Genomic DNA, 14,721 nt, shown 5'->3' on the forward strand with positions numbered 1-14,721 from the left:
GAAAGGAGGCGCTTGGAGCTGAGGCCGTCTCCCCCCTCCTCCTCCTCCTCCTCCGCCGCCACCACTCCTCCTCCTCCTCCTCCTCGCCCCGCGGCCCTGGGGCCGTGTGGCCTGCAGCGAGCGGGGCAGAGAAGTTGGCTGCGCCGCCCCGCAGCAGGGGGGGGTGCCGGCTGCCCGGGAGGCGGCGGCAGTAGCAGCGGCAGCGACCCCCTCCCGCGGCTCCCGCTGCCCCTTTCCCGGCGGGCAGCGGCAGGAGGAGGGGAAGAAAAAGGAGGAGAAGTTGTCTCGCCGCCCGGGGGGCGCCGGCTGCAGGAGGACGAGGAGCGGCCGCCCCCCGTGCGCCGCAGGGAGGCAGCGGCAGAGCCGCCCTCGGCCCGGCCCGGCGCCGCTTCCCCGGGACGAAGTTCGGCGGCGGCGCCTCCCCGGGGCCGGGGGGCGAAGTTTGGCGGCGGCCGCCATGGAGCCGAAGCACAAGGAGCTGCTCGCCCAGTGCCGCCAGAGCCTGGCGCAGGCCATGACCGAGGTGGACAAGGTGGTGGAGCTGCTGGAGGCCGCCGGCGCCCTCGGCCCCCGCGACCTGCGCGACCTGGAGGCGGCGGGCGGCGGCAAGGCCGAGCTGCTCATCGCCCTGCTGCTGGCCAAGGAGCGGGACCACTTCCAGGACCTGCGGGTGGCCCTGGAGAAGACGCAGCCCCACCTGCTCTCCATCCTCTACCTCAACGGCGCGCCCGGGACTGCGGCGGCGGCCGAGGAGACGGCGGGTGAGCGGGGCGGGGGGCGCGGGCACGGCCCGGGACCAGGAGGAGGAGGAGGAAGGAGGGCGAGCGGCTGCCCCCGCCCAGCCCCGCCGGGCAGAGCGGGCCCCTCGGGGCTGGAGGTGGGGACGAGCCCCGGGGTCCTGCTCCGCCAGGTGCTCAGGGCAGGGCGTGGGGCGCTCAGGCTGCGAACCCCTATTTGGGGCGCTGTGCTGCGGGGGGTCCCGCGGTTGCTGCGGGCTGTGCTGCTCGTGGGTGAGCTGGGAGGAGGAGAGCTGGGTGTAACTGCACGCCCAGGTGAGAGGGGTTCAGCGGGAACCTTCCTCGGAAGCTGGGCTTTGGCCCAGGGGTCTTCCCTTTCCTCCTTTCTGCACACCACGGTCTGCTTTTCTTGAGATGGTATCAAGCTTCAGAAAAAAAAACAAAACAACAACAACAAAAAAGAGGTGGTAATCCTCAAGTCCAGCAGTGTTTCTAGATGAGAAATACTGAAATTGAACTAAATAATAAATCTGTGTTTAAATCCGTAGATAAGGAAATATGTGTTTGTCCAGGGGATGTGCAGGCATCCTCTTGTAGTGTGCGTACAAGCCGAGTGATTAAGAAGAGCGTTGTGGGTTTTTTTGCTGTTGTTACCAGACTTGGGAATTGCAGGTTGACTACCTGGTTACATAAGGAACTGCTCTGGGAGGGCTTCCTGACCCTTACAGGCTATAGGACTTGGCCAAAACAATATAACTCTTCAGAGCTGCTTCTGTCAGGAAAATAGTGCTTGTGTGCGCATTTGCACCGTGTCATCTGCCCCTATTTGAGTTATGCTGTTGATGGTAATAGTTTGCCAAATAGAAAAACACGTCAGGGTCTTCTGTTTTGTTTCATATCCATGTGTTAATAGTGTATGGCCTTGTCTAATGAATATATGGCAGGACCTCACAGGAGAGGGAAAACAGACTAAACAATGGACTTCAACACTTCTGGCATTATGTGGTCTGACATCAATGGGAGATGAGGGCACTGCTGCTTTTCAGAAATGGGACCCATGATGTTTCTGTATGATTAGATTAATGCTGGGGCTTGTCTTGTTGAGAACACATATTAATTGTACTGGGCTACCAGCATTCCCCAGCCTTATAAGCAGAGGTGTAAAATGTGAATGCCAGGAAAAAAAATGCAGTATATGTTGTACTTTGTAATACTTCTTATTTTTTATATGAAAGAATTGCAGAATGTCGTAACACTGAGCTCATAAGGAAAATGTAGTTTAATTAGCAAAACTAACCATATCCTTCTTGACTGAATGTGGTCCTGAGGATCATCTGAATTCTATTAACATCTGCATGGGGAAGGATGGTCCCCTGACAGGGTGGTTTTCATTACTACCGATAAATGAAAGCAAAAGAAGAGCTAACTTTGAGGGCTCTGTTTTATTTTGCTTTGCAATAAACATGTCTACAAATGAGTATGCAGAAAATAGCTACCAGTGAATGAGCTTAGGGATAAGCTGTCACTCATGTATGAAGGTAGGGGACCCGAGCCTTCAAAGACTGTCCTATGTATTTCGGCATTACTTGTCTGAGGAGGTCTCATGGTAAGTAGTCATGAGACTGCTTGTGTGAGCACCGAATGCCTCTGAAGAATCACAGCTGCTGTGCAAATTCATCCTGAATATGTTATGTGAAGGGTTAATGTTTGAGGGTAAGTGCAGTAGAACGGTTCTTGTTTGAACCTGTATTCAGATGTAACCAGGTTTTATTGTAGTGTCTCCCTGTAGGAAGTCTGACCACCCGTCTTCTCTTGTCTTGCCACTTAGGATTTTTACTTCTTTTCACTGTGGATGCTGAAGGCGGATGAGTCAAGCTGCTTTTTGTTCTTTGGGTGTAGTAGCAAACTGTAAACATAGTAGTAAGAAATGCTGTTGGATTCTGGTTTTAAAATACTCAAGAGAAACAGTTCTCAGCATATATTACGTAAAGAGGGGAAAAAAATAACAACAAACACCTCCATCTTAAATACCCCTTTAGTTGAACTTGTCTGGCTGAATTAATTTTTAGGATTACCATTAGTATATGGAATATGACAGTTTGCAGTGGCATACTTGAGTAAAGGACACATCCTGAATGCCTGCTGTAGGTGAAAATGATTTACAACTGATACTGTATCAGTACTTGTTAATTCCTTTCTTCCATCCGATGTTGCTGTGAAAGAAAGGGGAAGGTAGTCAGCAACGTAATTTGGTTCAGAGATGGAGAATTCATACGTAGTCTGCTTATGACACAAGTGAGAGAGTTGTTCTCCTTACGCTTGCATGTATGTGGTTAGGCTTGCATTTTCCCTTTGTTTTTCGGTTGCAATCACTGTGTTTTCTTCTGTCTCATTTTTAATAATCTCCTTTCAGATTTGAAATGTAATGTGAACTGTGATGGAAATGTAGGCTGTTGTTTATATCAACAGCTCTTGTGGCTGGCTGGACAATGTATAGCTGACACTTTTATAAGTATTTATCTACACAACAGGAAAGGAAGTCAACAGCTGTTCTGAGAACTAAAGGGAAAGAATTGGGGTACTAGTATCTGTTGGAAGACCTCAAGTGTGGATAAGTGTAGTTAGGTTACAAGGAGCTTGCTTTCTTTGTAGAATTTTCCCCAGTCCCGTCTGTTTAAATATTTTTGTACTTTATAGTAGTTTCTACTTGCTTGTGTTAAATATAAAACTTTGTAGTGGTTTGATGACAGTTTTTACAATAAAATGTGTATTTTTAAGCTTGTTTATTTCTACTTTGAGAATACTGTGCTTTAACAGTGTCAGTCAACAGTGTGTAAAACCGAAAGGGCAACTACTTTTCATCAAAGCAAAAAATAAACAGAGTACTGTTAGCTGTGTTTTCCGTAGTCATGTTTATAGATGGCATTCAGTTCTTCCTTGAATAATACGTTTGGTTATTATGTTACAGTTCTGTGCAAGTGTTTTTGTGAGAAATGGGCTCTGTCCATTTCAAAGTGAATGCTTTGCTGATTTAAAATCTCCCAGTGCTTTTTGAACAGGGACCTACTCTTTCTTTTAAGTAGTGTGCTAGTTGCTTTTATTTCTCTATTTTGGTGACCCATGGGATTATTATTTGATACTTGATTGGGCAAATTACCTCTATTGTTCATATGAGAAATACTGTATTCCGATAGTCAAATATATCCTTCTAATGTAGACTTAAATCACTTCCAAGAAGTTGCTTCTGTTTCAGATACCTTCTAAACCAATGATCTTTCACATTAATGTAATACACATTTCTTTAACATAAAACTTTTCCAAGAATACAGCAGAAGATACGTATTTGTGACAAATGCTATTAAAGTGTTTTTCACTATTAATTTAATAAAATGGCCAAAACACATCCATTTAGGCAGCATAAAATAATATTGGGGCTTTGTAGTTAGATATTTATTTAATTATTGTTGTGATTTTTGGAAATAATAATAATAATAATAAAAAAAAAAAAGTAGGAGAGGCTGGGTTGCCATGCTTGAAATTTGTTTTTGATATGAACTTGTAGAGTGGAGGCAAAGGTGCTCCCAGCTCTGTATCCGCAAGCTGAGTGAATTGTTCAACTTAAAAAGCTTTGCTGATGGTTTCAAAACTATTAAACAGGTAGGTTCACAATCTCCTTTTTACATTAGCAACTGTTTTTCTTCATTTCTGTAACCATCTTGCTGCAGTAAGTGCATCTCGTCTCTGTAAGATTAGTAAGAACACAATGACTTCCTTTACCTGTAAGCGTAAAGCACCCTTTTGGATTTAAAAGCAGAGCATGTCAGTCTTCAGAGATGTTTTATTTATACAATTCTAGGTTACAGTTTTAGTTTCAAAATTTCAAAATTTAGAACTCTGATTGTATTTTTACACAAGTTCTTGAAAGGGGTCTGAAGGAAAGCAGGAAGATAGTTAAAAATTGACTAAATAGTTTCCTTCTGCTGTTTTATGACACTTATTTTTTTCTAGCTCTGTTTGGTCAAGGATAAAGTTAATTTCCAGTCCAGAAAGTAAATGTGGGCACTTAAGGGAGTAGAAATAAGTTAGAATTGAAACTTTTTTTTTTTTTAAGGATTATATGAATTTCCTTCCTTAGCTTTATTTAAAAAGAAAAAAGTATAGTGTTTCAGACAAAACTGATTTTAGGTCAGAGTTTACTTGTAAATATTGCTGTAGTCCTCATATACAGGCAGGCAGTGTGTCCTCTTATGTATGAAGTGTGGAGGTGGAAAGCTGTGACTCCCTCTGCTTGCTGGCAGCTCTGGGGCAAGGAGCAGAGAAGAAATGCACAAAGGGTCCCCAGGAGGCTGGAGCACAACAGCTCAAGGCTGGTTCTGGGGTCTCTGCCTTGTGCCCCCATCTGTAGAATGGTGCTCCACAATGGTAGAAGAGCCAGGGAGCTGGAGCGAGGAGCCGAGACCCTGAGCAGATAAGCTGTGAAATACGGAGACAGGCTGCAGCATCCTGCAGGAGGAAGTGGGAAGGCAGGGAGGCTTGGGAGGAGAGAGGGAGAAGATAAGAAATAACACTGGAAGCGTACGCTCCCTGGGGAAAGATGGAGAATGAAGAGAAATTGTAAAAGCATAATTTACTGATTCAAGGGCTGAACTGACAATTTTGCAATTAGGTTCAATTTATGCTCTATTCCACTGCTGAAAATTGAAGAGTGGGAGAAGTAGAGCAGTATGTCTGAGTTCTTTCAGACCTTTTATTAGTTCTCAGGGTAGCCTCTCAAGCCTCCTTAGAGGACTTCTTAAAAATGGTGCAGATTAAAAAGCAGGCAGCATTTAGGAGTCACTTACATTAGGGGAAATACAGGTCTCTGGCAGTGATGAGCAGTAATTAAAGTTGCGAAAATAGCCAGTGCTAGTTTTGTAGTACCTGTGCCTTCTGATGACCTCAAATACACGGTGTCTTTTGGAAATGTCAGGGAAAAAAAATGCAGGAAGCTTCTGGCAGGTGTTAGAGGGGTATTCACAACTGAATAGGTAATAGTAAGTGGATGGAAGTCATCTCTCCATCCCGAAGAAATGATTGTTTTAGCAGTTCAGAACTCCCAAGCATGGTGGTTCTCAATTTCATTTTTGTTGTGCTCATATGGGAGGGAGCAAGGCAGCCAGAGTAAACTGTTCGGGCCACTGTTTTTGGCAGTGTAAAATCACTAGTGATTTTTGTGGTATTAGCGCATACAGCTACTGAGCTGCTTTGGAGACATACAGGACTTGATGTCTTACAAAATGACAAACCAGAGCAGAGTATGATATGTTTCTGAAGGACTCCTTTAACTTGTCACTTTCATGAGTGTTCTGAAATAGGAGCAGTTCACTTTCAGACATGGTCAGTAACAAACCAACAGCTTTCCATAACTGGTGACTTACTTGTTCAAACTAGAGAATGCCTATCTAAGCTTGTTTCAGATCTAATTGAACTATCATTCTTAATGTTATTGTTTTATTGCAGCTGTAATGGTGTTGTGAGCTGTTTAGACCTCTGCCCTAGATAGTGAAGACCTCAGCCACCACACGGCTAATGAATTTGTGCTTTCCAGTTCAGTTAACAGCCTGCAATTTGAGCTTTTTTTTTTTTCCTTTGTTGTTTGCTTTTACCACTTTCTGACCCTCTTCTCCCCTTTTGTTTCATTCTATTTGCTTCTTAGCTTCCCTTGGTCCTGTTACTTTTCATGTTTTTGCCCTCAGTCCTACTTGCTATTTCCATTATTATTTTTTTTTAACAGCACAACAATTTTTTAATCAAAATCTGTATCAATAAACATATACCAGTAAGTCTTGGTAAATTTCTTCAGTTTTGCACTTTTTTATTTTTTGAAGACCTGTAGTTCTGTAAGATGTCAGCATCTTACTTTATCTTTCAGAGCTGTTCATTGTCCAGCATGGTTCAGGGTGTTCCTGTTTTTTATATATAAACAGTCTTGAAATGCTGAACATGCTATAAAACTAAAAATGATCTAGGTAGCAAAACATGTTGGTGCACGTAATTTTGTAGGAAAAGATTTATAATAATAAAGTTGGGGCTTTATTAACATAATCTATGCTTCTGTGATTTTCTAATTATATTGTTTAGTTGCTGCCAATACATTATTTATCACCCTCAAGATACAAGTCATTAGCTGTTATTTAGTAAATGGTGTTGATTTAGAACTGATTCATCCTGATGTAGGAGGTGGAAATGTTGCACTGACTGAGCTTTGACTTGAGGGTAACCAATGTTTTTCTAATGTAAGCCTCCAAGAATGGGCTGTCCCCGGAGGAGATGAGCACTCTAACTGTATCTTGAACATGTGAGTTCTCTTCTTCCAAGAGGGTCACGTTTGGGTGTTCTGGGTGTCACTCTGGGTTATTAGTTCTTGCCAATGCAAGGCAGAGTTACTAAAATATTCAAGGAAACCCACAGCACCATTGCTCAGAAATGAGTTAGAAATGCGTGCTGTACAGTGTTTGCTGTGTCATTGGTGTGTTTATGAACTCACCATAGGCTGTGTTGTAGCAACAGTTATTTTGATGGTGATAGGTGTTATACCAGCATCTGTTGTTTTTTCAACTAATAAGTAAGATCAAGTTTGGGAACGCCTTCAGTGAGCTGCTGTGCGGGAAGGATCTGATCTCTATAGGATGCTCTTTGCATTGTTAAGCACCTGGGGATAGAGCAGATACGGAGGACTGCTGCATTTTGAAGAAGCTGACAATCGCTTGGCCACTTGGGCTGAACAATTAAAGATCTTTTTCTTGATAATGTCTGTTTGTTGGGCCATACAGAATAACATAATTACTGGAGGGCCCTTTTTACCTAAACTCGTGTCAGAGGAAGTTAAGAGCAAGCTACTGCCTTCTCGCTCAGCTTCTGCAATCTCCAGTTTACCAATTCCTGGGCTGAGTTACTCAGCAGTTCGCTTGTTCACAGCATAAATTAGTGTGCTCTGGGTTTCTGCTCTTTGTGTTTTGGTAATTTTTTTTTTTTTTTTTTGAATTGTTGGCTGATAAAGGAGTTGGATTCAAAACGGCACATTATGACCTGGTTCAGAAGCTTTCCAGGCATACAAATGGACCTCTAGCTGGAGAAAAAAGGCAAGAGGGAATGTAAAGCCAGTGAATGTTTCAGCTGGTGAGTTGGTGGGTTGAGGAAAAATTGGCAGACCAAGGGTTGTTTTTTGGCAAACATTTTACGTAAATGACAACTGTGTGTTCAGAAATGTACAGGAAAAAATTCCAATGATAAATGAAGAAACTTTTCTCATGACTGTTTACATGCACTGTGACAACTTTCTTGTGTCCTCTCTCCTTTCACCATAGCTTTTTATTGTACCTGGCCATAGTTGCTGATTCATGAGTATGGGTATTATTTGTGTGGTTTTTGACCGTGTGAAGTAATCCCCATTTATATGCATCAAGTTGGACACGTGCTTATGGTGGCAGGATCAAGGCCTTGTATATGAAACTCATTGGATTAACCAATGTCTTCATCTTCAGTAAGCTGCCATTTATATATTGGGCCTTGGTAAGTATGGCTGAGACCTGCCACACTTACTTTTTTTCCTTTCAGTAATACTTACAAGGAGCTTGTACGGGAAATTTTGTCTTGAGGGTTGATCTATAATTTAGTTCAAACTTTCCAAGTGCTCTGTGCAGATGAGCTGCATCCTGTTGATGCAAATGCACCAAAATCCTTGCTTTTTGAGTATATTCATTCTCTGAGACAGGCAGGCCAGCAGGTATGGATATGTATGATTTTCTTCAAAAGCATAAGAACTTTGGGACTAGGAAAAACTAACCTGATGCAGTAAACATCCATATCAAAATTACTAAATATAGCTGCTAAATTGCTATGTAGATATTCATGCTATTTTAATAAGCATAAAATTATATTTACGTCCTTTACTGTTTCTGTGGATAGTGTTCTGTTGCGTGGTTACATGGAAAAATAAGTTTAGGAGGAAATAGATTTAATGATCTTGATCGAGCCATGTGATCTCGTATTTATCAAGCACTTAACATAATTTTAAGTGTTCCTCATGATCCTCTGGAAGAAAGAATTGTTGATTGTCTCTTCAACTGGAAGTCAGCAGGAGATGGATATGGTTTTAGTGACTTTACTCAGGAAAACTTCTTGCTATGTGTTTTTTGAAGTTCTCTTTTAATACCTCCTACACAGTCTTGTGAATGCTTGCAGGGATTTTCTGGAAGGTCTACTTCTCATTTAAAACGTGATTATCTGGCTTTCAAATAGTGTGCAAGTGAGTGTGGTGAAATCAGACTATCTAAAGGTTTTCTTTGAGGCTGTATGCATCACCACAATGACAACATCTGGGTATGAACTTAAGTTAATCTTGAAAATCATCATGAGTGTCCAGACATTAATACATCCTGCTCATGTAAATAAAAATACTTATTGGAGAAAAAGCATTGTATTGAAAATAAGTGAGAATTTGAAGACCTGTTCTCTCCTATTAGAACATTTCAGCTTATTGCTACATTATAGCTGCATTTAAGAGAGCAACAAAGAAAAAAATCCTCAAAATTTTAGGTTTTGTTGAGGTATGGTTGTATATATTACCATTATTGTATAAGACAAGAAACCACAGTAATTACTGAAACTTTTTTTTTAGTAGTGGGGTAAATAGATACAGATGAAATGAAAGGAAAACACATTTGGTATCTGTTAGCAGTAGCTAGACTGTTTTCCTTCATGCTAATAATGGAGGAAATTATCAGAGTATTTTTTTTTCTTACAGGCAGCCAGAAATTATAGCTATTGTAGTGTTTTATATAGGCTAGTCAGTATAAAACAGCATACTTCCATTAAGAGAAAAAATAAATCATAAAGGTCTCCATTAGTCACTTAAATGAAGTATTCAGGTTGAAAGAATGGAATCCTAATGAATTTCTGCATTTTGCTGTTTTCTATATTTTTATTGTGCTTGTTCGAGTGCAAACTATATTTTCATTGCTATCCAAGTATTTTAAACATTAAAAAAATTTGTCTAACATTGGGAAAATGTGTGTGGAAGATGTGTTCTTGGGGTATGTATTGCTCATTGAAAAATTCTAGCAAAGCCTGATTAGTAAATAATTGCAGCATTAAGTAAAAATATTCTCCAAGTCTTGACTTGCATTAAATATTTGATCCCTTTTTTTACGTTAGAAATCTTTCATTAATAAGTTTTTCTCCATTCTCTTATTTTTTTTTTTTTTTCCCCGTGTATTTTTTTCTGCATGTTTCAATATACTGGCGAGTTACTGAGTATGAGTTTACACTGGAAGTTTCTTGATCCTATTGGGCTATTCAGGAAACTTACCTATTGAGGTAAGCAGTAAGACAAGTAGTTCTGATGTTGAACAATGCTATAAATTTGAACGAATGAGGCAAGTGAATGAAAAGCAACAGTTGATATGTTGCCATGTGCTTTCATCAGAGCATGCTACAATGTTGTGTAGCAATGCTTGTATTTTTTTTTTTGCATCCTTTTATTGTTAGACTTCTATTGTCAACCTTTGATATATGCAGATTGTTCTGAAAATGAAAAGGACTTGCAATTATTTGTGATTTTCTCATACCTCCTATCTATTCAGAAAAGCATCAATTTCTAGTATTACAAATATTAAATCACGATGCAGTTGTTGTACCTCTGTCTAACTTATTTTTTTTGGTAGCATTTCCACATAATACAGGTGAAAATGTTTTTTGTGCAGTCAGGCATAGGGGAAGTCTGGTAAAACTTAAGGATTTAAGATTTATTGACGATACAGCTTATGAACTCTTCAGACAAATGTTTTTTTTTTTTTTCTCTTTGCATACTTAGTAGATTACTAAAGACTGCAGCAATAGGCAGCTGGTATTGGTTTTGTTCTGAGTGTTTTCGAAAAAGAAACAAACAAAAATGCAACCTACCTCACAGGACCTTTGAAATGTTTACATTATTATTTAATGGACAAATTAAAAAAAAAAAAAAAAAAAAAAAAAAAACACCAATACAAGCTGTTGAACCTTCTGTTATTCATTTTAAGATTACTCATACCTTACCAGGAGTGGGTGAGTATTGAAGCAAAGACAAGTGGGAATGAATTCAAGATTAGGTAACTCTTTGATATCAGTACATTATGGGACAGGACCTCAAAAAGGAATTAAAACTGAGGACATTTTGTATTGGCCAAATACAAGAGAAACAGAATGATTTCATTATGTGTGCTGTGTGTATTCACTTACACGAGAACATATGCATGTTTGTTTTCATTGTTTCTTTTGCTGGCTTCTTTGTTTGTTCAGAACCAGAGATGATGGCATCAGTTTCTCAGTTTATGGTGATGTATTTCAGAAATGCTTGCATTCTTTTTAGTTGTGCATCTGGTAAAATAGTGTCATGTTCAACTGTGTTATTTTGATTATAGATGGCTAGTTAACAAAAAAAATAAATAAATAATGGAAGGAGAGAGTGGATGAAATATGTATTCCACATTGTGGTGAAATGATAGTTTGTGAGAGAAGAAATTTGCCATGGTTAGAGCAATTTTAGGAAATCGTTCCCTGTTAATGAGGCAAGTTGACTTTGGATCGTAGGGTTTTTAAAATTTTGACCCTGTAGGTGAAACTGGGAGATTGTGGCCCTTGATGGTGACTAATATCAGATGTTGAATAGTATTTGCATTTAATGTAGAATCCTTAGTGTTAAAGAGATTTGCAACCTTTTTGATCTAGTACTGGGCATCCTTTTGTGGTGGTGGCGTTAATAGACCTGTACTACTGCATGCACAAAAACATAAACATCTTAAAAGCTGATCAAATGGAGTATTTTGAAGTTATTTATTTCTAATGTTAGATAATTTAAATATAAATGTACTTTATGTTGTTCTCCCCATCTCTTCCCTGGCAACATGATCTTATGTACTGTTTGTAGTGTTGGTAAGATACCGTGTGGCACTGTAAGTTAAAGAACCCAGGAAAAATTTTTTCAGTCCTGCTTGGGCTTTATATAAGATAAATATATCTATAAAAGAAAGCATTAATAATAAAATCATTATATATTCCCTTAAAGCATGTCCTTACATTGATGACCAATGTTTGTTAGCTTCAGGGGAGATGTTCTGAAGTTACCCTGGATAACAACATCTTTCTGAGCATTTACAAAGGTATTGAATGTGCGGCGCGCTGGGAAGTTGTAACAAAGCATCTATGTCTTTGGCTGTTCCAAAGATAAGCCGGTAGTGAGACTTCTCTGGGAGTGGTTTGTTTTTTTTTTAAAGGTTTTGAAGAAATTAACTTGTTCTCAAAGTTATTCTGTTATGTGTGACAGAAGTGATTTAGAAGTTAGTCTTTCTGCTGCAACAGTTTCTTTTCTGGTAAATAAGTGTATATCTGCAGCCTTCTGAATATAAAATTTGGGCATGTCAAAACATTTATTAGTATTACAGCTCTTGCTGAACTTAATATCTTTTTTTCTATTCTTTTAAACTCACTTCAAGGAAGTGCTTTATGTGTGGTCGTTCTTATTTTTTTTATTCTTCATTTCATATCATCCTGGAGAAATTTGCACAATTCTTTTTAAGAAGTAGTTACCTAAGACTAGTTTTCGTTAAGCACTGGTCAGTTAGAATAATGAAAATAATGAAATATATAAATTGGTGATACCTTTTCTCAGATCAAGTATAGGGTTTCAATAAAATAACGTTGAGTCCTGGACTGTTTCATTCTGTTTCCATCAGATACAGTGCGTGTCTGCATTTTTGGCGAGAAGTAGCATCAGAGGGAAAAATCTGTTACTCTGCATCATCTTCTAGACAGCTCTGTGCTCGTTAACAGTTTCATTAAGGATTGATCTGGTAGACTTTAAGCTAAGAACGTTCACTTGATAGTAATACAAAAAATGATTTCAGCTTCAAATAGTGCTTCTAAAAATAGCTTTTTAGAGAGAGACTTTCTTTGCCAACTTTTCATGTCCCTTTAGCCGTTCCATGAATGGCAGGAAAAAGAGGTGTAGTCTCATGGCAGCCAAAGCTTTCTAGTGCCTCTGGAAGGGCTGCACTCTGCCCATTCCTCAGCCACACGCAGCACCAGTCAACTGCTAAATTGATTTTTGGCACAAGGTGTCTTGTTAACTACTTCCTACAGACTGTTTTCGCCATACCATCCCGTCGTACATCTGAACTGAACATCCAGCCTTACTGATGCTAACCTTTCTAAATTCTTCTGTAATTTTTTTTACTAGCACTGCTAGTGTTAAAATGCTGCTTGAAAATGAAATGGAGATATCTTCAAGTTTTAAATATGCATTCTAATGCTGGTTTTCAAGCACTAAGCAGAACAAGCGTTCATGGTATTGCATGGGGAACATGTCGAATGAAATGTCACATCCCTCATTATTAAATATTCCTGCTCAAAGCTGAAGCTGTAAGGCAATGGACTATTATAAACATATAGTTAAAATTGCTATATTTTATTTAGTTTTAAGATTACAACTGTTCTCTGAGTATAAAGACGTCAGTTCACTTTCATGTAAGAAGTTATTTCTTTGGTGGAAATATTTCTTATTTGTGTCCTCAGAATTGGTGAAAATTACACATTTTTACAAATGTATACACTGTAAACTAATATCTAATTGAAGACTTTTGGAACAGGTTTCTGTCATTCTTAGGAAACTTTAATATGTGAATATTAATCTCTGTGGCAGACGAGAATCATGTCTTAAAAGACATAAATGACATGCCATATTGCATTGCATTTTTATTAGCATTTATGTTCCTAATTCCATTTTCAGCAGTTAATCTAAATTTACAGGTTCAGAATTGTGATAAAATGTGGTTTTGTAGTTGGGGAGGCAGTGAAGGGAGGAGGTCATCCCAAGAGACAGAAGCAGGCTAGTACTGGAAGACACTCTGCTCTAGTGCAGCCCGCAGAAATATGAATATAATTGCCATTTAAAAAAATTGCTTTCTTAAAGTACACGTTGTAAACTAAAACTAATATTTGAGTGCTGTGATGGTGTCACAGTAGCTGAATCTTCTTGGTACGTTTCCACAGAAACAGCCTACTTCCCAGTCCAAAGAAGAAATACAGGAAATACTGCAGCCTCTCCCAGTGGCTTACTGCTGATGGACTTTGTAATTACATCAGTCTAACTACATCTGCAGCCTGCTCTGCAAGAGGTTGGATTTAAGATTAATTGTATGACGAAGGATCCTGACTTACAACTATATCTTAATTAGAATTCAGAATCCACTTTACATAAAAAAAAAAAAATCTGAAAAGTCTTTTCTGAAAGAATACTGATTATAGGCCAAATGAAAACATTTTGATCTTTCTCTTCTCATAATTTGGGAATAGCTTAAGTATATATAAATATATTCCCATGCCATCTGGTTTATTTCTCTTTTCATCTCGCTCTCGGCTTCTGTCATCTTGCTTATTCCTCTTTGCATTTATAATTAGTAGGAAAAAGCAAGTAAAAGTGACTTTCATGCATTCACAGTAACATTTATAAAGTTTTTGAATGCCATGTAAAATCACGCTTTTCTTGGTTTTGAAATTTACTGCTGTTAAATATACCTCTGCCGTTGATGTGTATATACTGGGTCGCTTATAACCGAGTGCATAATATTTTAGCATTGGTAATCAATACTGTTCTGGAAAGTATCACATTTTTCATAAATAAGTAGTTCAGTTCTTGAACTACAATATGAAGGCTGAACTATTACTGTTCTTTTAAGGTCTGGTGGTGTCCTGGCAGACATTATTATGTTTCTGAAAGCTGTGGTTTGGAAGTATTTAGTTAAATGTGCAGGAATTAACATTGATTACGTTCTGCGAACTCTCAGGGTATAGTCTTTTTGAAGAACAGTAGAGAAATTCTCTCTCTTTCAATGATTGGTTGGCATGTGTGCCAAAGAAGTGTGGGCTGGGAATTGGTTCTGAAGTCCTTCCTTAAACAGCAACACATTAA

At 39.4% G+C, this 14,721-nt stretch overlaps 1 protein-coding gene across 3 annotated transcripts in view; it reads left to right on the forward strand.

Annotated features, from left to right (window-relative positions):
* Positions 1–307: 307 nt before the first annotated feature.
* The window catches only part of DLG5 (discs large MAGUK scaffold protein 5), a 109,327-nt gene continuing 94,913 nt past the window's right edge, over positions 308–14,721 (forward strand). For all 3 annotated transcript variants that reach the window (XM_084526399.1, XM_084526400.1, XM_084526401.1), the window contains exon 1: positions 308–761. In XM_084526399.1, the coding sequence (XP_084382525.1) occupies positions 458–761 (304 nt within the window). In that variant the 5' untranslated portion in view covers positions 308–457. The remainder of the gene's footprint in view (positions 762–14,721) is intronic.

The sequence above is a fragment of the Aythya ferina genome (genome assembly GCF_964211825.1).
Source record: "Aythya ferina genome assembly, chromosome: 7".
Classification (NCBI taxonomy): Eukaryota; Metazoa; Chordata; class Aves; order Anseriformes; family Anatidae; genus Aythya; species Aythya ferina.